The sequence below is a fragment of the Ursus arctos genome, unplaced genomic scaffold, assembly GCF_023065955.2.
Source record: "Ursus arctos isolate Adak ecotype North America unplaced genomic scaffold, UrsArc2.0 scaffold_29, whole genome shotgun sequence".
NCBI lineage: Eukaryota > Metazoa > Chordata > Mammalia > Carnivora > Ursidae > Ursus > Ursus arctos.
In genome coordinates this window covers 8664534-8683650 of record NW_026622974.1, presented here as the reverse complement: position 1 = coordinate 8683650, position 19117 = coordinate 8664534, and the positions used below count along the sequence as shown (strand labels likewise).

The 19117-nt window shown below is 38.9% G+C and overlaps 1 protein-coding gene across 1 annotated transcript in view; it reads left to right on the top strand.

Annotated features, from left to right (window-relative positions):
- Positions 1-17952, top strand: part of PTCHD4 (patched domain containing 4) — a 179174-nt gene extending 161222 nt beyond the window's left edge. Inside the window, exon 3 of the mRNA XM_057303981.1 lies at positions 11971-17952. Within this exon, the coding sequence (XP_057159964.1) occupies positions 11971-13604 (1634 nt within the window). The 3' untranslated portion in view covers positions 13605-17952. The remainder of the gene's footprint in view (positions 1-11970) is intronic.
- The last annotated feature ends 1165 nt before the right edge of the window (positions 17953-19117 follow it).

The following is a 19117-nucleotide window of genomic DNA, read 5'->3' as shown; positions in this document are numbered from 1 at the left end:
TTAACAAGAAAATTTTATGATAAGAATCAGAAAAGATATAATTCTTCTTTATAAATGTATGCTATGATAAAGCTGAGCCAAGCTGTAGACCACTAAAAGGGGAAAAAGTACTAGAAAATACAGTGAGAAGCAAACCTTCTCAACTGAAAAAGAAGCCTGCATTCATTAGGGATACATTCAAATAACATCAGTTCTGTCACCTTGAGGACCTTCTGGAAATGGTCTCCTTGCCCTCCGGACTGATGGAACTCAGCCATCTTCCCAGAAGCTGTGCCGTGTAATCCCAGAAGTGACTGTGGTTTCCTCCATGAGTCACAGAAACAAACGGTGGTTGGAAAGCTCCCTTTCAGCTTCTCTCCTACTAGAGGAGACCAACTCTATTAGCTTATTCTGAATAAGAACACTCATGTAATGAATGTCACAATTAGTTGAATCCACTTAACTAAAACCCCTTATTAATCAGCGTTTTTCCACAATTAAATTCTAAGGACAGGGGCGCCTGGGTGGCGCAGTCGTTAAGCGTCTGCCTTCGGCTCAGGGTGTGATCCCAGCGTTCTGGGATCGAGTCCCACATCGGGCTCCTCTGCTGGGAGCCTGCTTCTTCCTCTCCCACTCCCCCTGCTTGTGTTCTCTCTCTCACTGGCCGTCTCTGTCACATAAATAAAATAAAATCTTGAAAAAAAAATTTTAAGGACAAAAAAGGGAAAATTTCAAAATAATAATCAGAGAAGTAAACTTATAAACATTTCTCTAGGCCTGGTACACATTCATCCTAACTCCCACACTTCTAAGAATAGCTATATAATACTCTTCGATAATACCTAACACTTGCAGGAGCACTCACTGTGTGCCAGATATTTGAACTAAGGGATCCATGTGTCTGGTTTTCCTTTAACATAGCAATCCTTTGAAGCCAATACTGGCATTCCCTCTATTTTACAGATTGCCAGATCCAGCCATGGAGTTCATTTGCGCAAGGTCATACACTTAATTGATGGTAGTGAGGAAGCGTAAACCCTCAGACTGCAACACTTAACCAATATGCCGTATTGCCTCCCGATTATCTGTGCATAATATAATGATAACTCTGATGAGTATTATTCAGTAAATAATAACAGTTCATTCATTGAATGCTTCCTGTATGCCAGGCACTGCTGTAGGCACATTGTAACTATTACCTCATTTAATCTTCACATTAACCCCTTAAAATAGGTGCCATTTTTATCCCCATTTTCTAGACTAGGAAAGTGAGGCACGTAGAGGTTAAAATAATTCATTCTTTCCACATCACACATCACACAGTTATAGAACCAGAACTGGAACCAAAATGTGTTACTCCAGAGGACATCCTTTTAATTCCTACACATTTTGCATTTTCTACTTCCCTTCTTCCTTTCTTCCTTTTTTCCTTCTGGACAGGACACAGAAGAATATAAGTCTAATGCATTTTAGAAAGATCTCTAATAAAGTTAATCAACCAATAACAGTTGAATCAAAAAGGAAGTTCAGGTTGATTAATTTAATGACTATTCAAATGATCCAATTCCTGAGCTTTCTGGTTAATTGAGTTCCTACCAGCTTTAGGCCATTCTGTTCAGAGAGAAATTCCAGCCCATGGGACGTTTTCGTTTCATCTTCATTGGTAAAAAGGGCAGAAAAACACTCAAGGATGCTCCCAGAAAACTTGCCGTTTGAAGCATTATCAAGCATTCATGCTAAAACTTTGAAATTTCTTTTGAACAATATTTATTAGGAAACTAAAATTATGCATAATTTAAGTCTGTTAAATAAGATTACTTACATTTCAAATGTGTTTCCCAGTGATTGAATCAGACATTTTAAAAGCATTCTCCTGATCTCGGTGTTACAGAAATCCTTATTTATCACTATTTTTACTCTTTATAGGATAGAAGATCCCCAAAGCTTTTAATTAATGAACTGCTCAATTCAGACATGTGGATGTGATGTGGTTTTCAAGTGCGACAAATGGGAGTTCTCAAACTTCGGAAGGGTGACATTCCACCATATTTTCCTAATGGGAGACATTCAGGAAATGTCCTTCAAATGAATTAATTAATTCTTCTAACTAATTTTTGTTCTTTAAATGTCTTTACCTCGATAAACACTCTATCTTAATTTTCATTCGTTCCTACAGATTCTTGTTATTTATTATTTCTTTTTATGTGATCCCTTGATTTTTTTAAACATATGTTTGTGTTTAGTTTATAAACTGCAAATCCACTTCTGACATCAATTTTAGGATTTTCAGCCTGATCACCTATTCTTCCATTAATTGGTCTTCGTTGCTTCAAACAACGACTTCTTCGTCCCACATGGCTCCTCCTCACCTTCCCTATATTAATATCTGTGTTATCTTCCACTCAGAACACCTTCCCACTTCTTATATGGCCAACTGGCACCTTCTTTTTTCACTGATAAAGCAACCGAAATATTTCTCCCACCAGGAGGCCATCCCTTGGTTTGGAAATTCAAGTCTGCCAGGGCTTAAGTCTGACTCAATACTCCTGCTCTAACTCCTATAACAACAAAAGTTTTAATTTATTTTGTTTTCCAAATATACTTATTTATAATAAAATATCAATGCCCTCCAGCCAAAGACCAGGAATACTACTATAGTTGAACAAATTTGGGTTAATTGACTCATTACATTGAAGAAGAACACATATCACCGGGGACCATGGAGCAACATAGGAATAAGGGAGTAGAATGTACTTACATGATCTTTGCAAGTGTTAGGTGATTTAGAAGAGGGTTCAAAGCAGCATGGCTGGTTACTGTCAAGAAGAAAGGATAATTCAGTGATCAGTTATCTTAATAATTTTTATACCTAGAAGGCCAGAAGACCAGACTAAAGACCAGGAGATCAAGACTAAACTGTGATTGTTAAAGAAATGGCAATCACTCCTACCATTCTTGGTATCAGAGGACATTTGGTCCATTTTATGTTTCTTGTGTTTCGCTTATACTCAGTCATAATTATGGAGTGGCCTTCTTTTGTCTCACTCCATCCCAGTCACAGTTCTACCAGACTCTCTGGGGTCAACAGGATAGCACTACGGCCAACTGTGTATGCCAGACCAGCTCCTGACAACACCCAAGGCCAACTTGATAGCACCCAACTGTCAGGGCTGCTCTTCTAAAACCAATGTGTATTCATTTCATAGAACCTGAAAGACATGGAAAGCATTGAGAAAAAAACAAATAGCTTGCTCATAGTCTTTTTTTTCCCTGAATGGGAATACCAGAGAAAGGGAGAGGACGGGAAAGCAGGCCATCATACGCGTGCTGGTCCTACAGGGCTGCTTCATCTTTTGGCAGCACTGAGGCCCCACAGCGAGGCAAGCTGAAAGAAGAGCACTTGGGATCCCCCCTGCAAAAGCCAACTCAGCTGTGGCGGTAAAGATAGCGGTAACCAAGCTGCATTCAGAAGGTGGCATCCCAAGTCAAATGATTTGGAATGTTCTGGATGCAAACATCCTGCAGTTGCCAACACTGAACTTTTCCGTTCAATATAGCTCTTACTGTGTGCCAAGCACATACACTAGCTTATCTAAAAGGCATAACAATCTTACAACGTAGGCCACATTGTCATCTCATTGCATAGATGAGGAAACTGAAACAAGGAATGTTTAAAAAAATAAGGGTCACAGAGCTAGGAAAAAAGAGACCTAGGATTTAAACTCAAGCAATCTGGGGACAGCTGCGTGGCTCAGTTTATTAAACATCTGACTCTTGATTTTGGCTCAGGTCATGATCTTGGGGTCCTGGAATTGAGACCCACGTCAGGCTCTGTGTTCAGCTGCTCAGTGGGAAGTCTGCTTTGGGATTCTCTCTCTTCCTCTGCCCCTCCACTTGCCCCATGCGCTCGCTCTCACTCTCTTTCTCGAACAAATAAATATTTTAAAAAATTAAAAAAATAAACTCAAGCAATCTGGCTCTGGGGATGTGCTGCTAACCACAATATCATGTGACTTACCTAGTTTTGCCCACTTGGAGTATTAAAACCTTAGCTGCAATAGGCACCAGATTTTAGAACAACATACATGTGTATATGAGGAAACACACACACACACACACACACACACACACACTAGATTTTTTAAATTTAACTTCTTGCAGAACTACAAAATAAATTAACAAAACTGATGGAATGCAGCTCTGGAGTAGACTATCTGCCCTTTTTTTTTTTCTTATAATAATTTTTTATTATGTTATATTAGTCACCATACAGCACATCCTTAGTTTTTGATTACTGTTCCATGGTTCATTAGTTGCGTATAACACCCAGTGCACCATGCAATATGTGCCCTCCTTACTACCCATCACCGGCCTATCCCAATCCCCCACCCCTCTCCCCTCTGAAGCCCTCAGTTTGTTTCCCAGAGTCCACAGTCTCTCATGGTTCATTCCCCCTTCTGTTTACTCCCCCCTTCATTTTCTATACATTAAGATACGTATAAAATACACAACATCGCTGAAAACCATACGAGAATTTGTTACTAAATTCCATTTTTTCTTCTTAGGGACCTAATGAAATCCTCTAACCTCCTGCTAAGTGCTGAGAGATAAGTGTCTGTTCACATTCATTCTGAATTCCTCTTTTCATTGCAATATGCCACTTCTTTACCCTGAGGTTGAAGCCCCTGAGGTTGAGCCTGCTTCATTCTGTACTGGGATGGGGACGGTTCAAGAGAAGTCACTTTCTGATTCAGGGGGATATGAAGCTAGACCTCCCCTCATTGCACAATACCATCACAGTTTCAGGTAAAACAATCCGATACACTCTTGGCAACAGCAGCTTAGAAATTCCTGTTGAATAACTTCCTATCCTATGTCTTTAGGGGTCTATAGGTATCAAAAGGCACAAGCCTTGGCCATTTTTATGAATAGAGCTTGATAATCACCTATTTATTCTAAAAGAGGGTTGATTAAAAGTAGTCAGTCTACAAATACACACAGATCACATCTAGGTGAGACAACATGGGGATTAGAAAATGTCTAAAAAAATCTATCTCTTGGGTAGAGAGAGTACCATATAGATTCATTTGTATCCTGCCAAATAACAATTTAGAACAAGCTTTTTAATGTCATATTCCATTCCTCACAGACATTTATAATACTGAACCAGCCAAATTCATTAATTATATGCTAATTTTGCAATTGAACATCATTGATATCTATCACCACCTCTGCCATAGAATCACTGGGTAACACTCAGCAAATGTCCTTCTCAGTAAAATGCTGAATCCGTATGTGCTGGAACACAGACAGGCTTCTATGCAGCTGAGTTAGGGATGAAGAGGGCAAGTGGAAGGTATTAGAGATGAGATCATATTTGAGGGGTATCTTCAGAGTAGAGGTAGGAACAGCCAAATAAGCGAAGAACAATGGAAAAGAATCCTCTATAACGCTGAACAAGTGAATGGTAACTCAAAATGTTGATTCAATATCCAGATTTTGTTGTTGTTGCTGGTGGTGGTGGTGGTTTTGTTGTTGTTAGCTGTTATACTGATTCAGTTGACTGGATTTTATTTTTTTATTCATTCTTTATTCATTTCATTGGTATGGGGAAGTCACATAGACTAAGAGCCCAGTAGAAAATCCAGGGTTTTCTGAATTCAAGGGTGATTTTCACAAACAGAATTATTGAAAGCATGGCTAACCAAAGTGGAAATAAATGTTCAGAGAAAGTGAAAAGATGTCTCTGGAGCAGGTTGTGAGAAGGAATATTATTTTTACCTTTATTTCTTATGTCACTGAACAAGAGATGTCAAGCTCTCATGACCTGCCGAAGGCTTGACATATTCAAGTATAAAGGGGGGCCCACGAGTACATCTTCTCAAGGCAAATGAAGAGAATTCTAATTCAGCTGATTAGAAAGAATTAAAAGCCCGTAGATGGTGCTTATTAGTGCAATATATCAAGAGAAGCCCAGTAGGGAGTACTAATTGAATCAGTTACAGTTAGGTCTGATTGGATTTAATCCTTGTTAAAAGTATTTTCTTTGGAATTCTGGATTTGGGAGATATTGGGTTTTGGATTTAAATGGCAACTGTAAAATTTATATTCAATTCACAGATGAACAACATCGCTTTGAAGGACGTCATTCTAGGCCTAGCCATGTCACCAGAATTTTCCTACAGCACTATAGGTGCAATCACAGTGTGAAGTTCACACCGGAATGCAGGGCTTTAGAGAAATGTTTTAAGTGTGGGAAGGAATCTCTTCTCAGAGATCTATCTTATCTTAGAAGTCCTCTTTAGTTGTTGTAAAGTATTGTTTCAAGCTGAAATGGAATTATAACCAGTTCTGAATATTATTCGGTTCATTTGGGACTGAAATCAGTTTTGTTTGGTAACAAAAATACATGTTTTTAAATTTTATCCACTTAAGATTTTCCCTCTGGCTGACCTGCAATGCCATGACCAAAAGAAAAACCCATATAATCTTCATTTTTTCCATATTTATTCATTGTAAATAATAGAACTTATTAAATTCCTGTTAAATAGAGTATGTTAGCCAGATGTCATGTAAGTTTTGCTTGCTATCGCACAGTGCTTCCATTTGCTTTCATTTGGAAAGAGGCCCCCCAACAACATCCCTGAAGACTTTTGGAATATTTAGTACACACATACACACACAAATCTTTTATTTTGATTCATTTCCCTCCTTGAATTTTTCTCCCAGTTCCAACTCTGTCCAAAGCATTTTTACTCCTTAGAGTTCTCTCTCTATTCCTTCGTGAAACTTTGTCAACAGAAAGATTAGTTATCCAATAATGTCCCAGTTGAGCCACTTATTATGGCATTCTAATATAGTTTGCAAATATAAACTAATAAAAAGGAAGGAAATCGTGATCAAAGTTTAGCAGTCATCTTCTGGAATATTAAATGCATATTCCAACAATGGCTTACCCTGCTATACCAAACAAGCTAATCCCTGCTAGGAGAAAAAATATCAATTATAAATATGAAAGTCACAACTATCTCCTCTTAACTTACAGATAAATTTGCGCCTTAATTCATGCTATTCCAAAAAAATTCATGTATTCTATCCGTCTAGATGGCATCATACCCTGCCTATTGGAAACGTGTAGTGCGTTCCCTGATCTATCAGAAAGAACCAGGTGTCTTTTCACAGTCCATAGCATTCATCTCTACTTAGAAAGAATGCAATTATTCTTTATATGTCAGTTAACTGCTACATATATGTCTCTCACCAGTCAGCAACTTGAATGGAGTTGTTCATAAGACAAATGGAGGCCTTAGGTAAAGATTAAGGATTTTGGTAGGAATGGGACAGAAGCAAAGAGAATAGAATAGAATAATAGAATCAGTTCAGGTTGTTGTTCAGTGGGTCAAGTCACACTCATACATGTTCTATCATCATCATCTGAGACGGTGGGTCACTTTCTTTTATGTGAATGTCAATGTCTTGATTTCAGGTGTCTTGTCTGAATTGTAATAGGACCCTCAGTAACGGTAGAAAAAGAGTACATATACCCTTCTAAAAAGGTATGGTACAGAGTTAGGGCTTCTCTCAAGTGAGCGGATATTCAAAAAATTGTATCAGCCTCAGAATGGAAACCAAAGTAAAAAGCAAGAAACCAAGAGACAAAATACTGCAGAGGTTGGAAAGCAGGCTCTCCGTGGTCGATGAGAGTCAACTGAACAGCAGCAAGAGAAATCCCAAATTCTTATTTCTCCTTACGGGAGCTCTGTTTTGTGAAATAACTAAGTAGTTACCAAACTGGATGGATGGAAGGATGGGTGGGTGGATGGATGGATGGATGGATGGATGGATGGATAACTTCAATACATACATATGAAACTGGAAGAAATACACAAAATCGTTAACAGCAGTTATCTGTGTTGTAGGACTTGAAATAATTTTTCACTGCTACTTTTTCCATCTTTCCAAAATTTTTGGTGGAAATATGTCCTGTTTTTATAATCAGAAAAAGGTGATTAAAATATGTGTGTGTGTGAGTGTGCGCACACGTGCGCGTGCTGCCTTTTTTCTTTTGACCACACCAGTAATTCTCTATCGGGAGCAATTTATCCCCAGTCGACATTTGGCAATGTCTAGAGACATATTTGGTAGTCACACTGTGGAGTGTGCTACTGCCATCTAGTTAGTAAAAGACAGGAACACTTGTGAACACTCTATGGGACTGCTTCTAAAATTCGTATGTATTAGAAGCTCTAATCTCTGTCTCAGAATTATCCGAGTAAAAATGGCCTTCTGGTCTGACAGATATTGGAAAATATTGTGTTTCTTGTTTACCTTTATGTTTTGTACGTTGACTAATATAGGTTCTTTTGTGTAACAAATCAAAATACATATTGGGGGGGCGCCTGGGTGGCACAGCGGTTGGGCGTCTGCCTTCGGCTCAGGGTGTGATCCCGGAGTCCTGGGATCGAGCCCCACATCAGGCTCCTCTGCTATGAGCCTGCTTGTTCCTCTCCCACTCCCCCTGCTTGTGTTCCCTCTCTCACTGGCTGTCTCTATCTCTGTCGAATAAATAAATAAAATCTTAAAAAAAAAATACATATTGGGTTGAATTGAATTAAAAGTGGATAGCTCTTCTGGAGATATAAAGATGAATAATAAATTTTAGAAAAATAATTAAAAGATACATTTTTGACCCATCTAGAATCAAGAATTGATCGAATTCAATAAGAGATCAGTGGGCATCATCTGGCCATCTAGCACTTTGCCAGATGTTCTCCAGAGTATAAAAGTAACATAAAATGTATTCCCTGACCTTGAAGAATTTGCAGTCTAACCAAAGAAATAGAACATATCTTAAGAAAACCATTTTTTTCCCAGAGCAAAACAGCACTTGGCTGTGTGCCGAAATGAGTAACTAATTAGTGCGGTAAGACCTTAAGGAACAGAAAAAAATCAATATGTCTGGAATTGTCAGAGATGGCTTCTCGGCAAATTAGAGAATTGAGCTGATGCTTAACAAACAGGTGGACAGAATTTCCATGCAACCAGCAATGAGGAGAAGGTATTGTAAGGCAGAGAAAATAGCATGAATAAAACTAAGAAGACAAAACTGATCACGGGCAGGTTCATGGGGGGAGGAAAGACCACCCTGGATGCAGCAGGTAATAGACCTAAGCTGCTAGGAAATAGCGAGATTATGGTGAGAATCAAATGAGTGAATATCAGTAGGAATGGCCTGTAGAATGTCTAAACCTATGAATGGGATAAAATATGCCCTCTGCAAAGTTTGGAATTTATGTGTTCAGTCTTCATCACACTTAGAGTGGTTATTTAACCTAATACGGTTTAGCATCATCTTCCCACACGTACAGAACTTTGTACTATATAAAGCAGCAATCTGGCCTACATAGCATACCTACTATTCCATAAAAGTGACCATTGGCAAAGGAAAGCCAAATTTAGCTGTGGCCCCACATAGCCTTTTCCCTCCTTATTACTACAAAGATAGCGAGAGTCCTCATTTCAGAAGAGTAGTGCTCTAATTAGAGAATTATTTTTAATTACTTCAGCTAATATCCTAGTATTATGTTTTTGTCAAGAGAATGAAAAAACAAGTATTCTGTTTGGTCAAGGAGTCTTGCAGCAGATAAAAATGAAGAATTAATGATGTTAAGAATCATTAGACTTAGGGGCGCCTGGGTGGCACAGCGGTTTAGCATCTGCCTTCGGCTCAGGGCGTGATCCCAGCGTTCTGGGATCGAGCCCCACGTCAGGCTCCTCTGCTAAGAGCCTGCTTTTTTCTCTCCCACTCCCCCTGCTTGTGTTCACTCCCTCGCTGGCTGTCTCTATCTCTGTCGAATAAATAAATAAAAACTTAAAAAAAAAATTTTTTTTTTAAATTTAAAAAAAAAGAATCATTAGACTTAAAAACAAGAAAAATTAGATTTAACTCAATGCACATATATGTTAAGCTAGTATTTAAATGCGAGAAGTAATCGATCATTGCCTCCAAAAAAACCACAAAAAACAAAAAAACTTACCTTATACCTAAATGGATTTGCCTAACCTTTTCTACTTGCTAGGATAAACTCATCTTTTCTGTCTGGGGACTCAGAAGAGAGAACTTTGGAGAATCAATAGGCTTTATATTTAGGATAAGAAGAACTCCAATGCAGTAACAATTAATAATTAGTAAAAATTCCCAAGATAGGTGAACCCATATATCTTTAAAATCAAATATTAGCATTATATATATTTAAACCTGCAAATACTATAGTCAAATTAACTCTAAAGCAAGAATTCTTAGAGCCTCATAAAAAAAGGTTTTGGTAATGTTAACTCACCTACAAAATTTTTTGGTTAGGAATAGGTTCAGCTGCTTGTAATAACCTTACTAACAGTGGCTTAGACAAATGGAGATTTGGCTCTCTTTAAAGAGACTCAGAGAGAAAGGTAGACCATTTCTCTTCTTGGTGGCTCCATGATGCCATTTAGGGCAAAACTCCTGGTTTTCTAACAAGGATCCTTAGGTGACTATCAGTTACATTACACAGAAATATGTCACATGAGCCACCTCTAGTTGAAAGGTAGGCTGAGAAATAAGTTTTTAATTGTGCCCATTGCAGTCCCAAATAAAATTAACAAAGAAGGGGAAAAATTATGTAGGCCAATTAGCAACTCTATCAACATCACAAAATCAGTGATTATAGTAAGACTCCAGCCATTATAATATGTTTGTTAAAGCATTACTAAGTGAATTGCTCCAATATCTAGGTGCCTCACAAAGTCCAATTTCCAAGTTTTCTTGAACTAGGTCATTTTGTGCCTTTAAGATACATTTTTGTCTAATGGATCTCTTGGAGAAGAGCCCAAACACAGCTTGTATCCATTCATAGAAAAGGTTTGTGCGTAGTATTGCTTTGCCTACGAAGGCAAGAGTGATCTATGAAGATTTTCACTCAGAAAGTTACCAATTGATACGTTGTGGATGGTAATTGACACGTTGTGGATGGTAATTGACAGAGCTAATTCAAGGAAGTCAAAAGAGGGAAATATAAGGTATGGCATGATACCTCTACTTTCCCAGCTGCTTTCTGCTTTTGTTGATAAGGAAGCAAGGCGTAGTATCATAAGAGCTGTTAGGTTCCTGGGCCGGCGGGGGGAACAGTTCAGTATCTAACTGTATCTGGTATGTAGCAGGTGCTCAAGTAATATTTGTTGAAGGAAGCTTTTGCTTATTTACCCTTATTAAAGAGTGCACAGAAGTTGATTAAAAAGAACCATTCCCCATCCGCTTTAATGAAGCAAATGTTAGCATCCATACTGTGTGAATAAAAGCTCTGTGAGGAGCCCAGCGGAAATGCGTGTTGTGATCTCTCACCCTGAAGGTGTTACCCTGTCTTTTATGTGACCTGGCAGATTTTTTCAACTCACATCCACTGTTAGTTAATCAAATTTATAGGAATTCGTTTCTAAGCCATTTGGCCACCAAGCGGATTATTAACATGGTAAAGTCAATGTAAAGTGATTTTTAAGTGTTTAAAATCATCTTATGATTTCCTAAATCAGCATGTAAGTCAGCTTGAAATGGAGTCTCGGGACTATCAGCCAATGCGTCAGTTGATCAAGCACTCAATTGGTGTTGAGGGGCACTTGAAGACGCATGAGTAACAGCCCCTGCCATTCACAACTTACGACCCATGTAGGGAGATGACATGTGTGCAGGGGGAGAAAAATCACATAATAATGTCAATTGTATTCCAGACTTGTTGAATTGATAAGACAGACAACACAGGTTTCGTTTTGCCCGGAATACCAATTAATTTGGACTTCGCTAAGGTGGACGCACAGACTAAATATATCCCGTTGCGTAACTCAAGTTTCTAGACCCTGATAGGAGGATCATAGCATTTTGCAGATTGGAGTATAAAGCACTGCTTAGCATAGAGAATAGATAATAAAACAATTATTCTCTCTCTTTTTTTAAAAAACTAGGTCATGGAACTAAAGGAGTCTTTGAGCTTCTGTCTGGATGGCGGAGAACAAGAGAGAATTTGCCCTTCAAAGACAGGGTGGCAGATGCCTATTCTGACGTGCTGGTCACCTACACCATGACCAGCTCCTTGTACTTCGTTACCTTTGGCCTGGGTGCCAGCCCATTCACAAACATAGAGGCTGTGAAGGTCTTCTGTCAGAACATGTGTGTCTCCATTCTGTTAAACTACTTCTACATTTTCTCATTCTTTGGCTCCTGTCTGGTCTTCGCTGGCCAACTCGAGCAAAACCGCTACCACAGCATCTTTTGCTGTAAGATCCCCTCGGCGGAATACCTGGACCGCAAACCTGTGTGGTTCCAGACCGTGATGAGTGATGGGCATCAACAGACATCCCATCATGAGACGAACCCCTACCAGCACCATTTTATTCAGCACTTCCTCCGTGAACATTACAACGAATGGATTACCAATATCTATGTGAAGCCGTTTGTTGTCATCCTCTATCTCATCTATGCCTCCTTCTCCTTCATGGGGTGCTTGCAGATCAGTGACAGAGCCAACATCATCAATCTCCTAGCCAGTGACTCCCCAAGCGTTTCTTATGCCATGGTTCAGCAGAAATATTTCAGCAACTACAGCCCAGTGATAGGATTCTACGTCTACGAGCCCCTGGAGTACTGGAACCGGAGCGTCCAAGAGGACCTACGGAGACTCTGTAGTGGGTTCACAGCAGTGTCCTGGGTGGAGCAGTATTACCAGTTCCTGAAAGTTAGCAACATCAGTGCCAATAACAAGAGTGACTTTATCAGTGTCCTACAAAGTTCATTTTTAAAAAAGCCAGAATTCCAGCATTTTCGAAACGATATCATCTTCTCCAAGGCAGGGGATGAAAACAACATTATTGCTTCTCGCTTATATCTGGTGGCCAGGACTAGCAGAGACAAGCAGAAGGAAGTCATAGAAGTGTTGGAAAAATTGAGGCCCCTGTCCCTATCAAAGAGTATCCGATTCATTGTGTTCAACCCCTCTTTTGTGTTCATGGATCATTATGGCTTGTCTGTCACGGTGCCTGTTCTGATTGCAGGCTTTGGTGTTCTCTTGGTGTTAATCCTGACTTTTTTCCTAGTGATCCACCCTCTGGGAAACTTCTGGCTCATTCTTAGTGTCACCTCAATAGAGCTGGGCGTTCTGGGCTTAATGACATTATGGAACGTCGACATGGATTGCATTTCTATCTTGTGCCTTATCTACACTTTAAATTTTGCCATTGACCACTGTGCACCACTGCTTTACACATTTGTATTAGCAACTGAGCACACCCGAACACAATGTATAAAGAGCTCCCTACAAGAGCATGGGACAGCCATTTTGCAAAATGTTACTTCTTTTCTTATTGGGTTGGTCCCCCTCCTATTTGTGCCTTCGAACCTGACCTTCACACTGTTCAAATGCTTGCTGCTCACTGGGGGTTGCACACTTCTGCACTGTTTTGTTATCTTACCTGTGTTCCTAACCTTCTTCCCCCCTTCCAAAAAGCACCACAAGAAAAAGAAACGCGCCAAACGAAAGGAGAGAGAGGAAATTGAGTGCATAGAAATTCAAGAGAACCCTGATCATGTCACCACAGTCTGAAGGGTGTAGACAAATGGATTATTTTTCTTTTCCAGTATTGCACAACGATGCAGGGAGAGTAAAGCTCAGACCTCAGCTGCTTGGGCTGGCCAGGGGTAACAAGGAAAGTCAGATCAAGAGTGAATTGTTCATGACATATCAAGGTGTCCGCTTCTTGGGGGGAAGAGAGAATCAAAGAGGGAAATGTTCTTTGTAACCTTGTTCTCCACTAAAGATAAGTTTGTGGATGTGATCTTAGAGCTCTTCCAAAGAATGGATGAATCAATGGTGGGTTAGAAGGCCAAAAGATCTAACTGCTTTCAAAAATAAAATGCTGAAGAAGGAGGGAGAGGAGAGGAAAGGGGGCCTCTACATAGGGAAAAGGACAGGAAATGTCACAATTGGCATGGCACTTTTCTTATTTGTGTTTTGAACAGGTTGATCAAAGGAAACCTATGCACTTGGGAAGTACATATTTAATCCTGTCTAAACCAAAGGACTTCCCAATCCATTTTACGTGTACATATATATGTATATATGCTATATATACATATACTTAGATTTTTTAGTGTACATTGGTGTTTGTGTGGAAGAAGGTGTCCATTTGCAGATGGGCTGGCTTTTCTCTAGAAAGCCAAATCGGTCTTAGCCAAATATAGATGCATTAATGGCAATTCAAAATCAACTCATGTTTCAGCAGCAAGAGTATTATTCAACTGTGTGAGAAGCAAAATAAACAGAGATGTGAGTCCATTAGATTCTACATGTCACGTCAGTCTGTGAGATTCTTGCTTTGGATGACTTAGCAAAAAAACACAAAAGGCATTTAAACCAAGTACCACATGGACAAGGGTTAAAATTTCATGTTGGAGCTAAACAGTTGATAAGGCTTTTCATCTGCACTGAATGGTTCTCTGTATTTGGGAAGCCTGATTTGGCTGCTTTCAGAGAGCTTACCCACTGCAAATGAGCATTTTATACATATTGTCCGTCCGTGTGTGTATAAGGGTGCACGTGAGAGAGAGAGAGAGAGAGAGTTGGGATATACCATAGTTACAGTGCTCTTGTTTTAGATGATGAAAATATACTGCCATGGAAAACAGATAATTAACATAGGAGGAAGGAGATCTAACTAGGAAGCGTTTGTAGAATGAAACAGAGTAATGGATCATCACCACTCCTCAGGCACCATCACCTGGTTCTTAGAGTAAGGAAAATATTCTAATCCTATAAAGTGCAGTGTGCTCCTTGCATTAATATTTGGCACATTGACCCACACCATAATCACTGTAGTTGTGGTCACTAAAACTACTGTAATATTGTTTTGTAGCTTCTGGCAATATCATTGTTCTTGCTCTCTGGAAGTTGAACCGCAGCTGCCCCACCGCCTAGGGTGTTCGTAGTTTCCACAGGCGGCGTATTAACCGCAACTGTTGCTGAATTCTCTCTCAGAAAAAGTACTGAGGTAAATGTTTTCACTGAGTTAGCGTTTAAAACTATTCCCCAGCAGATAGACTTAGTCTGTTGGGTGCTTACTCAGATTAATGCTGTGCTTCCTGTCACAGAAAATTACTAGAAAATGCCTTTTCCCACGCCAAGCAGTAAAACAAGTTAATTTTCAGGTAGGACTGAACAAATGTCCAGTGATTCCAAAATCTTTTAGTAAGCTCTTTTACCTGGAAGAGAGCTACTGTTTCCCACCAACTTTGGTTCTTTATTTTAATTGAATTTAAAATATTGAATCTGGGAAAGAGGAAAAAAAAAAAAAGAAAATAAAAAACCTCCTGGACTCAGTTAAGTTCAGAGAAGAGATACAAACCATTCCATTCTGGTTGTGGTCTTTGGAAATGAAGTCGATAGATTAATGAAGTGACAAAACAACAAAACAAGTGTACTTTTCCAAATAAGGAGTTTATCGGGATATTAAGGGAAAGAACAGTCTCCAAAATGAAAACCGTTTAACCAAATTTTATCAAATGAAGTTTGTTTTGTCCTGCCTTGAGGTTACTGAGTTTCTACTAGAAACGATTCATGTCTTCTCAACTGTGTTCATGTGGGCAGAGTATCAATTGATCAAGTATGGAAAATAATTGTGATAAACACATAGTTATTGTTCTCACATTATTGGTTTAATTCATGTCACAGATAACCCTAGGCTTTTGCCTCCTGAACGGCTCTGCTAGAATGAAATTGTATTTGACACTAGTAGACCTGCAGACCGTGATCTCATATCTGAAGGAGAAGTTTCTGAAGAGTTGGGTTTTGGAGGGAGGGAGGAGGATTCTTCTTTCATAGTTTACTCACCATTTGTGAAGATTTGTTTTACATCCCTTTCAAAAGATGGCAGTAATCCGCTGAGAAATTCCATGAACTATTACTCCATTTCTTTCTGAGATATGCCATTCTCCATTTGCCAAGTCTTAAAAAGCTTGCCTATTTGGGTCATTTTTTTTTCTTGATCACTTTAGACAATTCCACATACAAAGAAGATTGGCAAGCTGATTTATAAAGAAAGAATCAAGCATGCCAGTTGCCAAATACATATGAGGATGGTGGCATAGATCGCCAAGCCACCCGGTTCTAATATTGGACCTCCATCTAGACAGTCTCTTTTGGATGAGGGAAAACAGTTCTTTGTTAGGTTCTGACTTTAAGGATCAGAGTGAGTAAAATAAATACAAATTTTCCATTGGTGGAGTGACTAGAGGGGTGGAATTTTGGAAGGGACATTATCTTTTCCAGGACACCATGGTACTCTTTAGTGAACTCCAATAATTTATTGAAATGGAATTTCTTGTTCTAGAAGAGTTAATCTACCACCCAAAATGGCCCAACACGGTCCTAGGAAGTAATTTAAGCCTGGAAAGAATCTAAGCATCATCTGACCTCCCAACCTCACTGTGCAACAGATATTTCCAAAAATCCACTTACTAAATGCCAAGATACATCTTAACATATGAGATCATGATTTGCAGGTAATGCCCAACCTCTGCCTTTTTTCGGTAGCTTATGTGCAACTCTCCCTAGTTTTTCAAGTTCACTGCCGTCATTTTGCCCATTTGTGAAATACCGATGGTGTTCAAATTGGGAACTGACCTCTCTACTGCTAGAAGATGACCAATCAACTGCTGGAAGAAAAGAACCTGGGGCAAGAATCTCATCTATGTAGAATATTGTGTTTTGCTGAAATGTGTTTTTCCCTTAAAGAGAGAGATTTTAAAAGTTTGTAAAAAAGAAAAAAACACCTTTTCTGAATTTAAACTGCAATGTGGATTTGTTTTCTTCCATCAGAATACAAATTTGAAGTAGAAAGTGCCAGAAGAACTTCACTCTCCATGATGGTAAATAAGCTCCAAAGAGGTACTCACCTAAATTATGGAAAGATTTGGTTAACCCAGACCATGCCTAACTTTTTTCAATGAAAGGTGTGCTTAGATGTCATCCCATGAATTCCTCCAGGATTAGTGAACCTCTCTGACAGTTGTGCATGAATATTCTATGACAGAATTATTCTTCACTAAGGTTGTATCATGCGAATGTTCCTTTCCCATGTGATCCCTATTTATTTCCACAGAATTTGGGTTTTACTTTGTGAAGTTAGAAGAATTCTGACAAATGAAGCTCCTATGATGCTAGAATAGCCATTCTTGAATGTTGAATTTGAGAGGGTGAAAGGTTTGTCCATTTTGTAATTACCCATACACTTTCCCATGAGAATCCTCTAATCCTTCCAGGCTTGTGGTTAGAGCTAGGGATTAACTATTGCCATTCAGAATTACATGTATTTTTATAAGTTGACTGTAAATACTATAATTACAGTCACGTATTTTTATAACCAAATAGTGATGAATGCCTGGCACTATGCATGCATTATTACTAATAGTACATAGATTTTTTAAGACACTATTTTCATGGTTATTGCAACTTTTATTAAAATTCTCATATCAGCTATTCATAAATGCCTTGTAGGTTTTGGTCCCAAAGGCCTAACGTCCACAGAGAATTCCATCCCAAGGGGAACAATTTAAAAATTGCCTTCCCTGGGTGTCAATGGCAGCAACCTCTTCCAGAATGTCCTCTAGAACATCCTAGAGGCTAAACCTGGCTTCCAGGTAAATGACATAGCAGATTCTGTTTGTCCGTAATCACTCATACTTTAATATCTTGTGTTTGCTGAACTCATGGTGAACCAGAGAATACAATACCTTGAGACTAAAGTTTAGACCTTGTCTCCTGTGAATTGGAGAACTCAATGATTTGCTCAACCTCTTTCTAGAGGGATCTCTCTGCCCTGTTGGCGTTTGCCAATGGTATTGATAATCCTTTCAAATGTGAACCTGAAAACTGTCATTTTTTTCCAAAAGAGATTTAGAAGCACTTTTATTCCCTTTAAAAACAAAACAAAGAAACAAAAAATATGTCTTGCTCTTTGTGTGTTACAAAACAATTTTGTGACAAATTTTATGACATTGACTCTATAGCTGAATTGGTATGCCCTTGCAATCTCCCCATCTTGAATAAAATCCAGCATCATCACTGTGGTGCAGGCATTTACACCAACCCTTTTAAGCAATGATCTGCCAATATATCGTATAGGGGAAATGAGCTCATTTTTTTCTTACTGCGTTGTCTTCAAAATCATGACTGCAAATGTATTTATCCAAGTGAAAGCTGCAACATGATAAATGACAACAACAAAGACTCCGTGCATCAAGTCCACTGTGGGAAGAACTATCTGTAGGTTTAATAGCAGTAAATTTCTTTGATTTCTAAACGAAATGGCCAAGGGTTGACCCATCATCATGTTTTGGTTAGAAGGGTAAGTGGTGGTGTTCTGTGTTTAAAGCTTTGTGTAATTGGCTCAGGTAACATTTGAAATAAGTTTGAAGGAATCCTGAGAAATGAGCCCACATGCTTAGAAATCAAGCTGTCTATACGTAGGTGTGATAGACTAGGTGGGAAAATTCCACATATTTTAGAGTTTCGGACACAGCACAGAGAATTGCATGGTACCTCAAAAGTACAGATTCTTAAACTGCTAGCAAAACTGATCATATGCAAATATATTTCATTTGAAGATTGTCTTCTCATTTGCCAAATTCATAACCTGATCTTTGCAAGGAAAGTGCCCCTGAATTTCCATGCATGAACCAGATCTGTAGATCATTTTGTGGGTGAAAGTGGGATACTAGGGAGACTCCTTGAAAAGAAGCTTCAAGTAAGCACCCAGATAAACATTATTCATTCCCAGAGATGGCTTCTGGCATATTCTTTTGTTTTGTGCACCTTTGAGACATCACAGATAATTTTTTGATGTTTTCTCTGTACTTAATGAGGACCTCTCTCTTACTGACAGAGAAGTCACTTGCTTTTCTTATAAAATGGAAACTATTCAAAGAGAGAAATGTATATGGTCAAAAAGCATATACTAGAATCGCACAGCTGACTCGTCTGTGGATAATGGTATCTCCTCTGCACCTCTAAAGATGTTATCAAAATTAAATTGGCTTACATCCTAAACTGAGAACCTCTAC